The 21477-nt window shown below is 39.4% G+C and overlaps 1 protein-coding gene across 1 annotated transcript in view; it reads right to left on the reverse strand.

The window, feature by feature from the left end:
* LOC139741645 (dual specificity protein phosphatase CDC14A-like) overlaps positions 1-21477 on the reverse strand; it is a 78254-nt gene that overhangs the window by 25290 nt on the left and 31487 nt on the right. The window contains exons 4-8 of the mRNA XM_071652228.1: positions 18632-18761; positions 6529-6616; positions 5517-5747; positions 1499-1637; positions 229-376 (exon numbers count right to left, since the gene is read on the reverse strand). Of these exons, the coding sequence (XP_071508329.1) occupies positions 229-376; positions 1499-1637; positions 5517-5747; positions 6529-6616; positions 18632-18761 (736 nt within the window). The remainder of the gene's footprint in view (positions 1-228; positions 377-1498; positions 1638-5516; positions 5748-6528; positions 6617-18631; positions 18762-21477) is intronic.

A 21477-nucleotide genomic window follows, 5' to 3' on the forward strand; every position in this document is an offset into this window, starting at 1 on the left:
ATTCTGTCGTTTAAAGTGTGAAACCCCCTCTTTGGTTCAATATATTTAATTCATTTATTTAGCCTATCAGTGGTATACTTACTACTATTCTTGGGGGTCCTACAACAGTATAAATAAGTAATAATTTATTCAAAATACACAAATTAATAAATCAAGATTCCATTAGAATTCCAAAGAGTGAATACTAGTATTCCACTGTTTGAATATGCCCTCCCCTCCTCCACTCACCCCGTACGGCATCGTCCGGTCGTTGTCGTTGATGGTGATGTCGTCCACAGCGCTGAGTATCCTCGACACGCTGTTCTTATTTGCAACCTGTCCCTCTCTAGCCTTCTTCCTAAAGATGTCACCTTGTACCCACATACTGGCCTGCTTCCTGGGGGGGGGGGGGGGGGGGGGGGGGGAGAAAAACACACAAGAACAATTACACACACTGTTATAGCAAGCTAAGGTCAGAACACACAGATTTCATTCCCATGCTTCAGAGAGATAATATATTTGTACTCCAGTTTCTTTTTGGGTAGATTTAAGGCATGTTATGACAGAACAGGGAAAACTGTATTCCAGATGACTTTGATAAAAGTGTGAAATCAAACAGTAGTAGAATTACATTTCATTCAAAGTAAGCACACTGTGATCACTGTGTTCAAAGTAAACACACAATGGGATTCCCGATGGAATCCCATTTCAACTGATTGACAAACATCTCGACGGAAGAATTTCATCAATTTGAGGAATCCCATTTTCTTTGCTCAATTTTTCACACTGTAAAATTGTTACAAAGTATAGTATCATATGTTTTCACTAGGGGCAAAATGTAAGTGGAAACCATACAAGCAAATTACATGCGATGTCATTGCCTCAAAAATCATCAATTGGAGTGCATGCTGTTCTTTAAAAAAAATTCCATTTCAAGAAACTGATTACAAAAGGAGAAAATGCATCCCCTACATCAAATTCATCAAGAGTTACATGAATTCGCAACAATGACTCTACGTTGAGAGAGGTTCACAGCTGCTTTAGAGTCTTTGAAAAAAGTGATTATCCTTTTTAACAGTGAGAAGAAAGAAGAGGGGCATTCATTTCTTTGTCTAACTGAATGGCACAAGGTCAGCGGTATCACTGTTGCATAACCATGAGAAAATACCGTACATCATTTACAGATGTCAACATTTTGCTCTGATTTGTTTGAATTTATACTGTTTCATGTGCTACAGTTATATCATCCCTATAAATAAACCCCAAATAGACTCGTTTACAAACACATTCAAATTCCATGCATATCTTTTACACAAGGATTGTTCCTGGCAACCAGAAAGTTTGCCCAAGGCTTGCCCAACATTACAACGATTAATGCATACAGGATGGATACCAAGTACTGAAGTTTATCCATTAGGAACAGTTTAATGGGAAAGCTTGTTACTTGGACCAAATAAACGAAACAATAATAAATTTGACTACATTTGATAGTAAATCAGTCAATTGTATGGATACTCACTCCTCCATATAGTGCTGCTGAGGCCCAATGACAGAGCCTGGCCTACATATCCTAATCCAGGCGATGGTCTCAGCCGCCGTGAACCGGTAGTGCTTCATGATGTAGCAGCCTATCAGTGTGCCTGTCCGCCCAAGGCCGGCTGGAAACCATGGCAACCAAAGAAAAAAAGGAGGGAAAATTCTAATGTCATCCAGAGTTTTGATGTATATCATCAAAGTCGGATAAAATGACCAAACTACAGAATAACCTTGCTCATTGCATTATCCCCTCAATCTCTGCATTTCATCACAGAACTTTGTTATAGACACACTACTGTCACCGCTATATTTTGCAGGGTTTTCTCGCACAAATTTTGCATGCTGTGTGCTATTTGTGAATCAAATAACAAAAAAAAATTACTAGCTCTTATCCAGTTTGTGTAAAATACATATTAAATTGATAAACAGCACAAGAGGTTCTCTGCTGTGTAAACTTTTTGTAATCACCATCCCTTAACGAGACTACCAAATCATACTACATAGAATACATAACATTATCGTTTGTGGAAGATTCCCATGCATCTTCTACTCAAGTAATTTAAACAGTTGTGGGCTTACAACAATATACCAATTTATTTGTTCACTTATCACTTATAAACGATGGTCACCTCCCCGTTTTCATAATAAATCACAACCTAAATATTATTGGCAAACTTGGTAACATACAGGTCTTAATACATTGTTGGAATAAACTCTGCAGCATAAAGTTCTAAAGTTTATACTGATGACATAGTCTGGCTTTGAAGGTAATATTTCTTATCTCAATACAGTGGTACTTCAGATTAGTATCTACTACAATATAGCAAAATACACAATCCAATATTAGTGGAAATAAAAGTAATAACAGCCAGGGTGCTTTAAGCACCCATTTGACCGACAGGGCAGCTACAACTTATTGTCAGGCAATACTCAAAAAATGAATGGGCTCTTGTCTGTTTTAATAAAGTATGGGGCCCTTGCCTGTTTTGATGAAGTACTGGGGCCCTTTCCTGTTTCAATACATTATGAGGACCTTGCCCACCTTTACAGTGGGACTTATGCCTATATTTTTTTGTACATGTACATTCCGTGGGGACCAGTGAAAGAAACACACTTGTATTCTTTGTATTGCCAAGTATTAAGCAATGCAATGATAAGTGACCATATCACACCAATTGGATTTCGAGTTACCACAATACACAACTCAGAGAATGGGTGACCAAACAAAAGAAACAATACAAGGAATTCCAAGAGAACACATACAAGGTCGTTCAGAGAGATTTATACTATTGATTTCGCACATCAAAATCAATGGGTGTTTCTCTTAAGATTTCTCACCGATGGGGTGATGCCCAGCATTCTCCTCTAACACTGCAATACAGTGGATGCCAGTGTGCTGGCTTCTAAATATTAAGGTCCAGGACTGCCACTAGATATAAACATGACGGTCAAGTTCCATGCCTTGCTACTCACAGGGAAAGATTCATTTCTAATTCCAAGCGATAAACTATTGAGAATTTCTCAGGTCAATGTCTGCAAAAGAGCTGTTGATATTACGAAGATTTTACCCTAAGGAAACCAGAAACTCTGACCTATTTTGATCATGACCTATAACAGCCTACAAAGAAAAACGAATAACACCTAGCATAGACGGTAACAATGAAGAAAGTTTCCATGGTAACCAACAAACTAAAAGAGGCAACATTACCACAGTGTCAGAAACATGCAAAGATACTTTGATGCTACATTGCACCCCTACAAACGTCTTACATGTGGGCAGAGTATGGCATACAAATAGGTTCTGTCAACAATTGAATAGAAATGGAGTTTGGAAACAAAATAAGGAATAGACTGGGGAGAAGCATATTTTCCTACGTGGCAGACGACTTTAGTATCACTTCAACTACATGTCATTCAAAAATAAGTTACATCATTGTTATGATGATTACAAACAAGACTGAGAATGGAAATCTTTCATCAGTAAGCGATACTTGCACATTCTTTATTTGATTGACATCTATTCACTGTTATATTGAGGAATTCTACTACATGGCACTTAATATTGTATTACTTATATAAACACAAAATGTTTCTATTCACATATTTACTCGAAACTAGGAGGAAAAATAAACTGACACTATCAAATTTAGTATCATGACTAATTTTGTATGTGCTTACATGCACAATAGATGCCCGTATATTTTCCCACACTCGGGCAGAGGTTGAATTTACTGCTGAGCATCATGCTACACACGGCACACATGTACGGGTATTACACCGCGGTGCATTAATCACACAGCCATTCAGCCTCGTAATGATCAAATTGTGTCACTACATTAGCTCTGTAAAACTCATCTGTGATCTAATGCTTCCCTAATGACTGGAGAAAATACAGAGAGTTGACGGAGGTTGTGGGGAATTATGATTCCCTCGAGATCGTCAAGTTACCCTGTCCTTCACCTGGTGTAAGGTATTAAGCAACTTATGTGAGGTAATACAGCATAACTCAAACTTCTGACACATCAAATCTGTAATTTACAATTATCACTACTTTTTTTTTAAAATGGTCTTCTAAAATGATTACAGTAATAATTTCAATGTTACCTTTCATGATCTTTAAAACTATGTCACATGCATATCAAAGGGCTCTGAAAATCCAATCAGTTATGCCTCTTAATAATAAGTGTTCAGGTTACAATTCAAGCTATGACCATTTTTCTATCAAAGAGCTTTGAATTCTGCATTGCTGAGAGTCAGTAGTTTGACTCTAATTTTGAGGGTAATTGAGATGTCAATTTCATGCAACTGTAACACTTTTCTACACTATGATGCACATGCAAAAGTGTTTCTGATCTTGTTTTAAACCTAACCAGTCAAAAACAATTTCACCCAAGTGCAAACAAGACCCTACTCACTCTACCATGAAGTGCACTATCTCACACGAGATTTGAGCAATCACACAGCACTAAAATATGGTAGGACATCAATACTACAAAGTACCCAATACACAAGATTAAGAAAGTGTGATGTATGCAAATATATACTCGTGAGCAATACCCCATGATGCAATCATGGGGAATCCCAGCTTTGCAGTAGTCTCTTTTCAGCTGTAAGCTAATTTCTCCAGTCCACCTCTCTCTCTCTCTCTCTCTCCTCTCTCTCTTTCTTCAATTATTTCTCTATCCCTCAACTTTTCATCCTTTTTGTCTTTTAGTCAGTGCCTCCTCTTTCCGAAGCCTCTTCCTTTTCCTGTCTGTATACAACTTTCTCCATCCATTTCTTTCGTTCTCAATTGCTGAAGACCAGCTGTTCAGTCTGGTTCAGCTATCTTTAGTGACTGGCATTTCCTTACTCATTAATTCTTGTGTCTTTGTCTGGCTACGTTCCTCCACAACTCCACTCCTTGCTATCAATCAACCCTCATCCCAAAGTTTTGTAGATGCAGACATGACATTCAAAAGGCTGCATATAATGCGAATGTAGCCACCCCTGTGTCCTTCAGGAAGGGTTGGAGAGGAGTGGAGTATGTGTTAAGACAGTTAACCCGTTGAAGACGAGTCCCGAGTATACTCCAGTAGGGGTCAATGGGAAATGCATGTTGTAGCAAAGTCAGTCTGTCCTCAACGGGTTAAAATGAAGGGGGGGGGGGGGGGTCCCCGAAGCGTGCAAGACCCTTTGTCGTAGTTATACTACAGAATCCTTGACTGTAGATTTACAAGTAGCCTAACTTTTGGCTAGACATATGTGTATACATGCATCCCCTCTGGGCACTTGCTTGTTTCATATGTCAGAATCATCCTCTGGTGCTCATTACCCACAAACTAAAAATGAATACTTTGGCTAAATATATGAGCTAGTGAAGTTATCACCCAAGCACTGACTTTCCAAATAGATATATCTCATGAACTTCTGCCATTACACAGTTGAACTGAACCCTATACAACTCAGTGTTAGAGAAGACATCACACATACATGATATAAGAACATCACACCAGCCTCACCTTTACAATGGACTGCAAGGGCTCCCTCAGCATTCTCTGATAATGTGAGGAACTTCTGGAGGATGGCGTCGCTGGGCGTGCTGCCGTCGATGAAGAACAGATCGTAGTGGTCGAAGCCGGCGTCGGTGAACCGCCTGGCGTCGTAGATCTTCTTGTTCAGCCGGACTATCGCTGTGATGTTGTGTTTTCTGAAGTACGGAAAGTATGCCTCGGGTGCGTGGTAGGGATAGCCTATCACAAAGAAAGACGTTTAATGGATACATGGAGAGTCACCTATTACTTCTCAGGACTTGATGTTAGGATCTGATAGAAGTTAATGTATGTCAGTAGTTAGTCTAGTCTCCAGGCTGAGGGCTGATCAAGCTCCAATAAATGTCATGCTAATTCAATTTGCATACTTAAATATATTTACAAGTCTTTTTACTTATAAGCCCCTACATATACTAGGCGAGTGGATAACAAAGATGCTCTAGTGTTGTAAATAATGGAAGTGCTCCCCAACTTGACTATGAATGCATTTATTGTAACTTGGGTAAAGAATAAGGTAAATAATTATTTAAAGAAGAAAAAAAAACCCAAGATGAGTCTGGATACTGAGCTGCAACATGGCAAAGACAGTACACAATGGAAAAGGAGTACTCTAGCTTTGTAACCCACTATTCTGCCTCATTCAAAACAATCTCAAAGCGTCCAACACAAACAACTCAACATTTTCTATGCATAATAGTTTGCATGTATCCTTGAAGCTCACTGTCCCATCATGAAAAAGCACTTTGATAATTAAGTAAAAATATGACCCAAGGTTATGACTCTTTGAAATTGAGTTGGAAAAAAAAAAGACATCCAAATTTACTCTCAGTTGTTGGTACTGCACCCAAACTTCCATTCCTTCATGTCCTCATTCAACCAAGAAATAATCGGGATGATACAACTCAATCTCGATTTCTTTTTCTTTTTCTTTTTCTTTGTAAATATTTGTTGTTGTGTGTGTGTTTCTTTCTTTTTTTTTTACCATTTTCAATCTTGCTCTTTGGGTGGGGTCCACTGAAGGCCAGAAATTTATTTGGTACAATCCAGTTGAAGTCACCATTCTCCACTCTCTGCAAAAGAGCAAGGTCAAAAACAGAGATGATTAGTTATATTGTCCAATGGATGTAAATTAATTGCTTGAGGTAAAAGGCTGCAATACCATCCAGCACTCAGTCAAGTCATCAAAACACATTATCTATTCAGTTGTTCCGCTAGCTGCTTCCAAATATATAATGCGGACGTCACATTCTAGGTATGCAATCCAATAGAGTGTGATAAAATGAAGAATACAATCAATGGCTTTTGTAGATGGTATCTACACAGCACAATAACTCCACATGCCAGACAGCTTGGTGCACACCAAACTCAATGCTAGACCTTGAAATCTGAACTGAAGACCTGCTTTTTTCCAGCAACTTTGTGAATGATGTGTGACACTCTGTGAGAGCCGGGCACCATTGAATATTATACAGATAGATGGTGCTACATACAAAGCTGTTCATCATCATCATCCACATTTGTGCACAATTCAAAAGAAGAGTTTTGAGTTTTGGTACATGCAGTCTATTTTTCACCGTAGCATCTATATGTAAATCTCTTTTACCTTGCATTTTGAAGTCATTGCAAACTTATATTGCACCCTCTAAAGTTTAGTCACCTACGTATGTTTCCCTTCAGGAGAAGATGAGAAAAATTCATGTTGCCACTCTCATATCAAATTTGCCCTGTTGTCCACTGTCACTAGAATTATGTACTGGGCATTCAATGAAATGGAAGATTAAACGAGAACTTACCGTTTGAAGTTTAATATTAATTTTATGAGTAATTGGAGGGTGAGATTACGTCATATATGAGATCCCGCTAGTGCGCGCGCCACTCAATATTAGAAGCAAGAATGTGACCACTGATGTAGGAAGATAACGAGAGATTAAGTTACCGTTTGAAATTTGGGGGAGGGTGAGGTGGGACGTAATCTCACCCTCCAATTACTCATAAAATTAATATTAAACTTCAAACGGTAAGTTCTCGTTTAATCTTCCATTTTATATCGTAATTTCGTGAGAGATTACGTCATATATGAGATTTCAAAGCCAGTGGTTACATTCTCGAGGCAACCCCCCCCGAAAAGGGGTAGGAAGCATACCTTACAAGAGGTTCCATTGCAAATCTCATTCAGGTTGAATGCTGCAGAGATATTGTGTCTCCAAGAGTTCACAAGTTCAGGCAGTTCAAGACATGTCTGCCCAAATCTTAGGGCTTCACAGTCTATTTTTTGATAATTGTTTCTACAAAGGTTTTCTCAGCAGGACAGGGCTTGTTGTAGTACTTGCGAAAGGTTCTTTCGTTGGCCCAACCGGCTTGCGCAAGTATTTTAGATACCGGGAAATTTCCCTTATTGGCTGCGGAGGTAGACGCTGCCCGAGTAGAGTGCGCCTTGTAGATCTCTGTATCAATACCCGCAGCCTCCAAAACCTCCTTAATCCAGCGAGCGATTGTTTGAGATGATACCCTGTGATACGGTTTCTTGTAGCTAACAAAAAGGTACCGTTCACTAGCTCTGATTCTGCGGGTCCTGCTGATGTATTCCTGCAAGTACCTGACTACACAAAGTCTCCTGTCTGGCGGGTATGCCTGGAGCTTGACACTGTGTGAGTAATTTCCAGGCTTGCTCTGTTTTAGGAGATCATGAAGGTGAAAGGTGACTGCATTATCTCTTAACACCATACCATCCAAGCTTAGATAGTGTAATGATTGAATCCTTTGTGCTGAGATTAATGCAATAATCACACACAATTTAAGCGTCAACTTTTTCAGGTCCAAAATGTGCGCTGGCGACCAAGAACGAAGAAAATTGAAAACAAGGTTAACGTCCCACATTTCCATGTATCTAGGCTTGGGTGGGCGTAGCTGAAAGACTCCCTTCATAAACCTCTGGATAAAGGGATGGTTTCCAACTGTAAACATAGTATCTCGAAGAATCACAAATGAAGATAGAGCACTCCGTGCTAAGTTTATGACACTGTAACCTGCCCCTTTATCGAAGAAAATGTCACTCAGGAATTCCAGGATAGCTTGAACATCCGAGTACAAGTAGTTGCTGCATTTTTTGTCACAAAATGCTTTCCATTTGTTTATGTACACTGCATACTGTTTTTTAGTCCCTTTTCTCCAAGAGGAGGCCATTACAGCAGTTATACGTGCATTCAATCCCGCATCTCTGAAGGGCTTGCACAGAACCTGCAAGCAAGAAGATCAATCTGAGTGTTTAGTGGGTGAGGAGTGTTAGAAACTGGCAATGTTAGTAAGGATTCACTCCTATGAATAACAAGTGGTTCCTCATTCATCATCCTGTTTAGGAGAGGAAACCATGGCTGGCTTGGCCATTTTGGGACTACTAGTATCCCAGTTGCATTATCAGATTTGATTTTTTGAATGCACTTAGCAACTAAGCAGAAAGGAGGAAATGCGTAAAAGTACCACTTTCCCCAATCGAGAGTAAAGGCATCAACAGCCTTGGCATGTGGGTCGGGCAACCATGTGACATAGTTCTCTACCTGCTTGTTAAGTCTGGAGGCAAATAGGTCTATTTCTGGTGTCCCAAAACGTGAAGTTATTTCTTGGAAAACTGCGCGGTCAAGCATCCATTCTGTGCGGTCATTGAAAATTCTAGACATGCGGTCTGCCTCCACATTCAGCTTTCCTGGCAAGTGTGCTGCAGTGACCCAAATTTTACGAGTTTCGCACCACTGCCAAATCTCTCGGGCTGCCCGATCACAGTCAAGGGATTTAATGCCTCCCATGTTGTTAATGTACGCAACAGCAGTACTGTTATCTAGCCGTAACAAAACATGAATGTTTTGTGAATTAGAACAGAAGGACTTGAGTCCCATGCCAGCAGCCAGGGTCTCCAGATAATTAATCTTATTCTCCCTGGCTTTTTGCAGTTCGTCTTCATTCCATCTACCCCCTGTATGGGTGGTATGATCAGATGCCCCCCAGCCTTTGCCACTGGCATCCGTGCACAATTCGAGCATAGGTTTAGGGTGTCGTAAGGGTGAGAAAGTAGACTGCACATTGTCTGTCCACCATTGCAGCTCTTGTTTTGCTTCCAAAGATAGGCTCATTTTTCTGTCAAAATGCCCCTTATTCATTTTGAGTGCTTTGATTTTGTCCCTTTCTAAAGCCCTGTAATAGAGCTGTCCATACTGGACTGCGGGAAATGATGCTACCATTTTCCCGATAATTCTAGCCACCTGCCTGATACTGGGGTTTGCCATTTGCATAAGTTCATTGCACAAGGACTGTATTTCCTCTGATTTGTTATCAGGCAGTCGAATTGTCATGGCCTGAGTATTGAGAATGAAACCAAGAAATTGTATTTCTTGAGTGGGGCATAGTACTGATTTTTCTGGGTGTACCAAGAACCCAAGTTGTGCAAGGATGCTAGTGGTTTCAAAAACCGTTTGCAATGTTTGATTCTCACTTTCTCCAATAATGAGTACATCGTCAAGGTATCCAATTACTACATGCCCTTGCTCTCTCAGTAATGTAAATACAGGTTTCAGTAGTTTAGTGAATAACCTTGGCGCCGTGCTCAGGCCATTAGGCAGTACTTTGAATTGCCAAAGTTGATTTTTCCAGGAGAACTTTAAGAACTTCCTGTGTGTTGGGTGCACAGGTACTGTATAGTACGCGTCCCGAAGGTCGACTGAAGCTAAGAAGCTATTTTCTGAAATGAGTTCAATAGCAGTATGGATATTTTCCATCTTAAAATGCTGGTACTGGAGATATTTGTTGAGATCAGACAGGTCTAGGATAACGCGTGTACCCCCGTCTTTTTTAGGCCGTGTAAAAATATTAGACACGAATTCTCCAGTTTCCATCTGGCACGGTTCGATTACTCCCTTGTCATGGAGTTTAGAAATTTCAAGATCAATATCAGCCTCTTCGGCTTTATTACACCGAAAAAGGTAAGGGGGTTTAGTTCTAGATGGTGAACCCATCTCTTTACTGAATTCAAGCCTGTAGCCACTTACAGCATTTAGCACATGTGGGTCTGAAGTAATTTTGCGCCACTTTGGGAGGAATTGCTTCAGTCGACCTCCTACCATAGGTTCTACATTATTATGACATAGCTTTGCATAATCACTAGAATCAGATGTCATGTTTACCTCGTCAGTTGAACTGGAGGTTATCGTGCTCTCTTCATCCCTGAGCCCTGCTTGCTGCCGCAGTGCGGTTGGTGCTGGCTGGGATGTGTGAAGGTGTGGGGAGCCGACGGCTTCCCCCTCCCCTTGGGGCGCTGGCCTAAAAAAGCATGGCTGGTAGCTCCAGTCCACGGTCCTTTTGCACCTGTAGGCCTAGTGACATCACTTGTACTTGCACGAGAAGTAGTCCAGCCCGCGTCGCGGTACTGTTGGGGCAAATTTGAGCTTCCTGATGTAATCTTGCTCCTGCCCTTGCCATATGCACTCCTGCCATAGTCATATGGGCTGAAACGCTGCTTTTTGTATTGTCTGCTATGCTCACTCCTGAGGACACCCTCAGTTGCTTTTTGTTCATCTCTTATGTCTTTCATTTGCCTTCCCAGGTCGTCACCAAAAAGGAATTTGGAGACCGGGGTAGAGGGCTTGCAGAGATGCTGGAATTGATAACCAATGTCTGGTTTCATGAATTCCTTACGCAAGGAATTTAGCTCGAAATTCGCACTGCACAGAAGTGCTAGTGCATCTTGTTGCTGTTCAGTGATATCCTGTGCCGACACTGTATGTATGTAGGCATTGATGCCTCTCGTGAGATTCTTTTGGAGTCTCTGAAATTTGAGGTCTCGTGTCTTTGAAAAGGCAGGTAGCCCATTCCAGATTCTTTGGTTGACTTTCGGCACATCCACCAGCTCACAGTTGCTGGGAATGGGGTATTTAGTGATCGTTTCATCTACCACTTTGGGCTCGAGCTGGTGGGTCAGAAGGTAGGCTGTAGACTTAGCAATTTCTGGGTCAATGGGGGGACCAACTTCCTCAGCCACAGCAAATTTGGCTGCAATGTTTGGCACTTTCTCCACTACAGAAGGGGGAACTTCGCCTTCTTCAATATCAAATTTGTCATCACGACTATCCCCTTGACCTGGTTGGATAATCACAGAGTTTTCATCCATATCTCGGCCCAGAAATGGTGCCGCATATTCATCATCATAATGGCAGTCAGTATCTGCCGAGTCTGAAGGGGAGTATTCAGAACGAGTCCTGATACTCTTTCCATTGCCACCGCCTTCACGGGCTGGTGTCTGCTTTGCCGACTGTGCCTCCACAAATTGAACAACCACAGCTAATTGGCCTTCAAGCTTGCCGAGTCTATCTTCCAAAGTTGAAACTTTAGAGGCCAGTTTGGCAGGTGGTTTCACTGTTTTGTTTGCACCGGTACTACCGCTAGGGTTAGCACTGCTTGTTGTAGTAGTACTATTACTAGTACCTGCCTTGCCGGCTCTAGTAGGCGTTTTACCTTTGGCTGTCGCAGTTTTCTGCTTGCACTCTTGTGCGTGCTGGTCTCCGCGACCCCCGCCGGTGGCTGCCGGGGACGCGACTGCTGTCAGCAGCGGTGGTGCGGCTGCGCCGCCCACGTTTGGAACGTTGGTCGAAGACATAAATTCCGTTGCTGTTCAGCTGAAGAATGATCGTTAAAACCAGAAAAAACCTGGCAAAACCTCCCGTAGAGGTAACTTTCGCTATTACGTCGATCCAACTCGAACGAAAACTTGAATATTCAAGTGCAATTCCGGCGAATTTTCCGAGCACAGAAATTCGCGTGTTAGCAAGATGGCGGCGACTAACGAATTGAGTGGCGCGCGCACTAGCGGGATCTCATATATGACGTAATCTCTCACGAAATTACGATATAAAATTCAAGAATATTCCAGCACCTGTCTATTTCTTCTAGATCTACACAGCAGTAGTTTGACACTAATTGGTCATATGTTGTATCAGTGATAACCATTGGTATTTAAAGTGCCCCAGAAACTTTAATGGTTCACAGATTGGGGGGGGGGGGGAATCATTCTTGAATGCCATATATACATTATATGTATGTGCACTCTAATCACTGTCATACAGAGTGTTTCTTTTAAATGTGTGGCGAAGTGTGTGAGATTAAGTCAAGGTATGGAAGGTATAAAAAGCATTGTTTACAACTTGGCATATAAACTGAATTTAAAAGCGGTTGAGGGTGGCACTATCCATTCTAGCACTTTTGTTGCTGTTGTTGTTGACTTGTCCGGTCTCAAGACAAGGATTTTCTGAATCCCTGCCATGGAATAAGAGTCAAGTGTGGGATTGGAAAGGGAGAGAGAAAAGAAAGGACTGTTATTTGCCATGACAGTTGGCGTAAAATCTTGACATAGTGTGGGAAAGTTTACACAATGCCACAGAATCACCAACACGGCTGTGTTTATCTTGAACTGTAGACATGCCTGCTATGAATGAGTGGGCACCAACAATGCACTGGAAACCAGCAAATTTGACAATTGCTATCCACACATACTGTCCTATACAAGGTTTGATTGCAAGCAAACCCAAGCATTGACATCATGTAAAAAAAGAAAAAAAGAGACAGAAAAAGGGATATGCTGCCAAATGTACATTGTAGTATGAAGCATGTGTGATCTTTAGGATGTCATCATGCATGCCACGAATGTAGTGCCTATCAACTATAAACATGCCACTTTCAGGTTTTGTGTGGGAGGAAAGATTTCACGTCTTTCCACCATCTCTCGACATAAAATTAGAATGTCTCCTTTGAAGCTCATTATCATACATTGTACATGCTGTGCACATGTGGTGTGTGCTGAATGTGTGTATGCGTGTGTATTTTATATGTGTGTTATACCAAGGAGGTTTTATACATGGAGTTCCAACTGGCTGTAATTTATTCAAACAGTTGTCAGATTTCTATTGATGTACAAAAGAATTCCACCGGTGCACTTGTGCCTTTGATGATCGATGTTCCAAGCCGCCGTCTTGCTGGGCAATCTGAAGATTCATTTTGAACATTATCATAATGTTGGCTATATTTTGCTTATAAATCTATTTATTACATGAAATGAAATTTCACTTAATAATAAAGCATGTAAAACAAAAATCAATTCCTTTCAGAAATTTGCGTAAAAGTGTAAATCAGAGCTGTATTATGTGAAAATGTTTAAAACTGTATCATCCTGGAAAGCTGGTTTTATCACTTTTCGACTTAATTTCCCCAAATGAAACTAACATGTAATAATCTTCAAGTATAATTCTTTACTGATAGATATATCAGATTAGTGCCCGCATATGCCCAGTCGAGTAATTTTCATTTTCATTTCAGCATTTTTTCCTCAATTTCTGTTCCCGCCTTGTTGAATAGACCAGTGGCTTATCTCGCGCCTCGTGCTATATTCGTGCCCTAATGCACTCACAACTCATAAATTATTCGTATACTATACCTTATACGGGAGTTTGGTAAGTTACTACAGTGTACATTGACATTATGTCTGGACCCTAGAGATCAACTGCAGGGTTCTGTGCAAGCATGTCCATGTGTCTTTGTTACTGGGTGTGATTTAAGGACATGTTTTCCTTAGCATACATGAGTTGATTGAGTGAATGTATACCGTTCAGCAATATATGTATTACACATGTCTACGTGAAAGTTTGATGAAAATTGAATTATCTGTTCAAAAGTTATGATTTTTCAAAGTTTAAGTGCTGCCATAGCTGGTTGAGAAACAACTACTACAGTTTGTGATGCCACATGCGTAGAAGGGTTTTTAAGAAAATAAAAAGAGAATTCCACCAAATTCAATTTTTTTGGTGTTGAAAAGTACACATTCCCTCGACTCGTTACCGACATATGTTAAGGGTAATATTATTTCTCCCGCCTTCTGAAAGAGGGAAGTCAAGTGCTCTTGTATTATGCCAGAAAAGTGAAACATAAATTAAGGTGAACTTGTCCTTTAAGGATGGAATCTAGTAGATGCAGAAACACTGGGTGTGCTTACAGTGCTGCAGCACAACAAAACTTTCTAAACTGCATTGATACATCAGCATCCAAGTGATAACCTCAACTGTCCCTGGAACAATCATCACTAATTCTTTCATTCATTTGAAAGGCCAATGTAAAAAAAACAAAACAAAACAAAACAAAACAAAAAAACAATAGCACAATCAACACAGGTACATTTCAAAATTTGAGTGACACATACATGTGTATTTTGAATATTTCTGAATTTTCTGCATTATCTATAACAGGTACCGCTGTACAAAGTTTCGATCACACTGTGATGGAGATATTTCCCTGATTGATCAACTATACCAGTTTCAACAAGCTTCATTCACAAAACCACTGATAATGCAATGCATGCAGGCCAATACCAGACATGGCTAAGGCCCTCCCAGAGTTCAACGACCAATTACAGTGGGATGACTTCTCCAACAAAATTGCCCTGGGAGGAACCAGCAGTATGCATTCAGCCCCCAGGAAGCGGGATCCGGAGTAGAGACAGCGATGAGGAAATGATGCTGTAGCCAGGGAGTGGGGTTTAATTGTAAAATACTGGAGGAAGGAAATCATCTCAAAATTGGATGCTCATGCACCTTCCCGCATTCCTACACAGCAATCGAGAATTAATTGCGCTGCGCACTTGGGATGGAACGGAAATCAGATTCAGATGTATATCACTCAGCTGGCTGGAGAGGGCATATTTGTGAAATTAACTTGCAATATTTGGGGGCACGTGCAGATTATATGCTAAGGAATGACCGTCTGTAGCAAATGCACAGTTTGATATTGACTCCTCTGAGGATGTGTAATAGGAATCTGTATGAATCATGAATACAGCCCTGCAGTGGATGGTGTTTTCAAAGAAGCAATCAAACAGGACCATAGATTTGAGGCACTTATTGTAAATGCTTCCTGGGTTGAAAACATGATCACGTTTCAGCTCCCTTTTGGTAGTCACATCCACAAATAGCAGAGCAATTTCAACTGACATTATGGGCCATGTTAAAGTACATGTGACACATCTTACGATACAAGGTAATTGTGCTACCCTGTACTATGGAAGTGATGCAGTCAAAAAAATCCCCCTTCTTTATACACACTACACATGTAGTAACACCCCATCTACTTTGCCTTTAGATCTATCCTGATCAATTGATTAAATCAATCAAACAATCAATCAACCACTAATCAATACCTCTCTTCCCATGTTTTAGTATCATACTATGCATCGTGTATAACTATTGAACACATCTATCTCTTTTCCTCTGTCTCTCCTTATAATAATTTTAGCATTTTACGTTTTGGCCTGTAGATACATGTACCATTTTTACCCATCTAGGAGCCAGAATCTTAAATGCTGTGTCGTTCAATAATTCTGATGAAAGTTCAAGTAATTTGATTTAGGCCCTATATGAAATTAACTTGATTATGATGAATGACTGTATTCCTGCATTTGACATTTTATCTCCGTCATCGATGCAGGGTGATACAGGATGTTGAATGTAGTGATTAATGAAGCAAAAAAATACATGTTAAGCCCTCAGGCATGATGGGATAAATCCAATGAGGAACATCAAAATAAGAGTTGCCTACTTAGGGATCATTGGGCACAGAAAGTGTGAAGGTGGGTCACAGGGCAGAGAATACTTGGGGGGGGGGGGACATAAATTCTTTTTGAAGACTGCTTGAATGTGTCTGGCTGTCTCTGGCATGACTGTAATCTGGTATATTGACCTCTCCTTGTCCACAGGCAGAAGATTCCCGTTTCATTTTGGCAGGATCAGACTCATCCTCTAAATCCATCACTAAAAAATATACTTCATAATGGTTCAATCAAAACACTTCACCCTCTTAATAAAGCTACAGCGTACCTCTACTCATATTTCAGCGGGCACTTATGGGTACAGTAGCATGCACCCTGCAATGATATTTTTGTGACTTTATGAAGTGCTATTTTCAAAGGTAGCTCCCTTGATACTTTTATTACATTTTCCAAGATTTTAGTTATTGCTACAGGCAAAGTGACTCCATCAATGTCCACTTCTGTTGAGGTCCTAACATACTTTTAGTACTGAACATGCACCTCAAAGTCTAAACTATGCAGTGTTTGAAGTCTGTTGTATGAATTGCGTACGATATGTAAATATAGGTCAATAACTATTCTCCATACGTCTTGAGATTACATTAATTTTGAATGAATATATACTTCATACCCACACTTTAGAATAAAAAGCCAAAATGCATAATTAGTCTCCAGTACTAAAAAACAAACAAAACAAACTATAATAACTTCCTATTCTGACACAAAAGTCAAGAGAAGTATCAAATCAAGTCCTTTAATTGTAGTTGATTCCATGACATAAATGCCGAGATCGATAGTTTTACATAATTATGTATACTAGAAAAGCAACACGAGATATGAAACTCGTCACTTTAAGATGGCATACGCGCATGTCATGATAACCTAACAAGTATTGTGCAAGAAGACCAGCCGTCACATGAACATTTTGTCCACTAAAAATGATAAAGATATGACATTTAGTTACAACGGTATGATTGATCATTGGACATCATCTCTAAATCACAAAATGGCGCCTAGATGACGTCGCATATAAGTTAATGCTATGACAAGTTTTCTTTATCAATATATTGACATGAGATCAAATGACTGAAACTTTCATGTTACAGTAATTGGTCAAGTCATTGTAGAGATATTGCGTTGACAAAATACGTCAGAAAGAAAGAAGAAAAAAGATAAAACGGAAGATTTATGACAAATGCAAATAGGTGATAAGCTGTAAGCGTATCACCAAACAAGTCATAACCATTAAGTGACCGCAAATAGCTCACTATATGACATGTAAACTGACCTATCTTCATTTATGCTACTATGCAGCATAATATCTAAATGTGCAACAATGGCAGCTCTTCACTTTTCTTCAATATCTTGTGATCATTATTGTGCGTTACGAAACAGAAACTAAACATGAAAACCAAATGCCTTCGTTAATGGCCAACACAGAAACTTCTAAAGTCTATGTGTAGAGGGTACAGGTTTCAACCTACAATCTATCAACTTGCATTCTCTATTGGAAAGTGCTCTGCAAAATTATATTTGTATGCTTGTAAGTGTGTACAGCAGTTTCCCTATAGCTGGGTACTAGTTTCAAGTGGGGTGCTTCTTTGGGGATAAACCTTGCGTGTAATATTCCTTTGAACAAAATTTAATTTTTCATCTCTTCATCACATATTTGCTTTCACTGATGCTATGCAGATGGAGAGCACCATACTATATGATCACGGGATAAGAAACTGCACAGGTACCTCTTCCCCCCCCCCCCAAAAAAAAAAAAAACAACAACAACAACAACAACAACAAACAAACAAACAAACAAACAAACAAATCTTCCATAGTGTGTTGCCAATTTGATAATCTGTTATTACGTTAGAGGATTATGAAAATTCTGCAACAACACAAAGAATAATATCTTATGAACAAAAAAGGGTAAAAATGAAAGAATTCTTTTTTTATTTATCTTGTGAAACACAGATTTGATTATTGTAAATAGAATGTAATAAAATGTACTTTTGTACATAAAATCTTCAAAATCAAAATGTACAGTACCACACAGAAATGCACTGCACAGAAACTCAATTTCTGGGGCTGCTAGGTTCAACATCACTACTTTTGAATTAGAAATTAAACTGTTCCGTGTGTCCAAATCACAATAGATGGGCCCTAGCCAAGCAGGTTCGTTGTACAACCCCTGTGTACTTGCAAGCCACTACACTGTTCCCAGTCTATAATTACTGATAACTTTGAATAAAATTGTCGGAGGGCAGAAAATGAGAACTTGGAATTCTATCAAATAAGGTGAGCACATAAACCTGCCACATCACGAGTTAAAGTACTGCATTGTTAGAGTGAGATGTTATAGTACTTACATGTCTAGCTGGATAGGGAAAACAAGGAAGATATAAGGAGAAGTTCACCTATATGGATTGAGTGAATACAGCAATATTAAGGTGAACTTGTCCTTTGGAGAGCAAGCCCTCACCTCATAATGTTCATATTCTTCGATGTCAAAGTTCTCAAAGTCCAGGAAGCCGTGGGTGACCGCCTTGTCAATTCCCTTGAGGCAGTCCAGTAACGTGAGGTTGTAGGTACACGCACCAAACGAGGCATCTCTGCAGGAAAAGAAACAGAATGAAGCAGAATATAAAATGAGACTTGCTATAAAACTTCCTCCAGAGTCCAAACACAATTTCAATCAACCCTGCAGCAAAGGAAGAGAATGAAGTTTGTGTGCAACTGAACAATAAAACTTGCCAGTCTTGTTTTAGTAGCATCATTCATTTTTTAACAAAACAATAAAGCAAATGAGTATTGAGTCAGCTGCATAGATTAAACTGACAACTGATATAAAGAAGGATTATGTCAATGTTTATTAGAATGTGTACATGACATTTGACTAGGGGTGACTTTGTACATCTCTTTTGATTTTGACTTTCCTTGCACTCTACATTGTATAAAGTCTATCAATCAAAAGTTTGGCATCATCTCTGCTTATAAAAATCCTGAAGTCAAGTGCCAAAAGCAATATATTTGTGTTGGAACATTTCTATAAAATCATTTAGGCATCATGCGTGAAGATTGTGCTTCTTTTGAAAGAGAAAACTGCACATTACATATACATTCCCAACATAAAATCAACATACACACAAACACACACTCCAACACACTCATACATTGTAAGTTGATGGCATAGAATATGGAGGAATATTGACCAACAGTGAGTGATAAGCCTAATCAAAAGTCACAGAGTTCAAGGAGCAAGCCAGGGAAAACTCCACTGCATTTTATACCATTATGCATCAATAATTATAATTCATGCCAAACACACAAACCATTTCCTGTGCATCTGGAATAAACTACTCTGTCTAGGAAGAGATGTTGACTGGAGTACAGTGTGAATAGATATATTTAATTTCATATTTTTCTTTCATGCTTTTGTGGCACTAAAAATGCACCTGGGTTTGACAAAGGCTAACAAATGATCAAGGATCATTTTGAACAAAACAAGTATGATTGGCACTTCTGGAAACTGATCTACCCATCTAAAACAAGAAAAAAAGAAAAAAAGGCAGCAATTACAAACAGGTTATTTGGAGAGCTACCATAAGATACAATGTATAATATTCCATAATGTATCCATTGTACATACTTTGTACATGATACTGCGAAGTCAATTCTCCATGTTAAAAGAGAACAGGTGAATAAAACCATAAGAAACAATGTTTTTATTTTGAAGGGTTAGCATACATCGTAGTATAGTATTGGCTGAGGTGAGAATTTCAAAGCTTTTAACTTTTCACAATATACTTTGAAACCACTTTATAAAATGTTAGAAAGCATACAGTTCTGAGAGGATTTCAATATTTGAAGAGAATCCATTTTGAAATGGATATATCCAAAACAAAGTAAAACAAAGCGACCCTAATAAAAGGTGGGTTCCACCTTTTATCTTTTATTAGGATCGCTTTGTTTTAGACATCTCAGCCATTTTCAAACCAATTTTAATCAAATAAACTTTGAATTTCTCCCAGAATCATAAAATGCTTTTTCATATTTCATAAGGTTTCCCATTATGTAAAAAAAAAAAATCATCACAAAAAAAAAAATTGAAAACCTCAAGCTCTATCTCAAGCGAAACTGTATCATTCTTTTTTTTTAATCTTCCTGACTTTTCTGTAGGACCTGTCAAGATTCAGAAATAATCCATAAAGATCATTTTATAACATGGCATTTGTTTATTCAAAGAACAACATGCTACCTATCTAGATGCCCCAAAGGTGTAACTGAAATGAAACTCCCCCCTTTAATATTTTACGATCCTCTAGCTGAATTGTAATACATCAACTGCAAGAGGAAATTTATCCCTTATACTTTGTAGATATCAGAATAGTAAAAGTCAATATTTTCGCGTGATTAATTTTTCACGGTGAGCAGCTTAAAAACATATTAGTGGGTTCTTGAATTCATGCTGTGCGCTTGTCAACCCATTCAAAATGTGCAGAGAGAAAATTGTGAAGATATTTTTGTGGGTTTTAGAATCCGCGCCATTCAGAAGTAGCACAAAATATGCGAAAATCAATGTACTGTGAACATTTATGCGTTTATAGTATTGACCAAATAGCAAATTGTATGTCATATAAATGATATTTAGAGCTGTAACTGATGCAGCTCCTGTTTGAATCCCATACCATGCACTCAACTGTAGAATTCTAAAATGACACCACTTATTTATTTCTTCTTACAAAACCTATTAGCGCATGAAAAAAAAATACTTCTCCCGCTGAAAATGAGCATTCAGAGCAAGATCAAATGCTTTCTGCAGGCGGGTGCCAATTCATGTTACTTGCCAAATTGTTATTTCAGGTCACCTCAGACAAAATGGCAATTGGGTTTGTCGCGTCTTTGGTTTGAAGTGCATCTGCAGGCCCTGTGGATTTACAAACTCTTTTGAGGATTTAAATGTGAAATACTATTGACATCCGCTCATGTAGGATGTACAGCTTGTTGGTAATGAGACAGCTAGGAGAAGTGTTTGGCATCAGGGAGCAGCTCCCTGCCTATCAATATCACTTTGGTATGACGAGAAGAAATACATGGAGTGAATTTTTCCCCCTACCTAAACAAGACGTATTGCTACCAGAAACGGGCCAAGCAGAGTAAAGTTGGGTTGGAAAAAGCATCGCAAGGCAAGCCAGTCTAAGGTGATTGATGCGAGACTAAGGGATTATGTCAACAAGTCTGTGAAAAGAGGCCCATCTGTCAGGAAAACAGATCACAAGATTAATCGTTTCTCAGAGTCTGGTTGGGCCCCATCCTTGAAGACACTGC

This window comes from Diadema antillarum, unplaced genomic scaffold (genome assembly GCF_040938485.1).
Source record: "Diadema antillarum isolate AM-2024a unplaced genomic scaffold, OU_Dant_1.0 scf00000031, whole genome shotgun sequence".
NCBI classification, from domain to species: Eukaryota; Metazoa; Echinodermata; class Echinoidea; order Diadematoida; family Diadematidae; genus Diadema; species Diadema antillarum.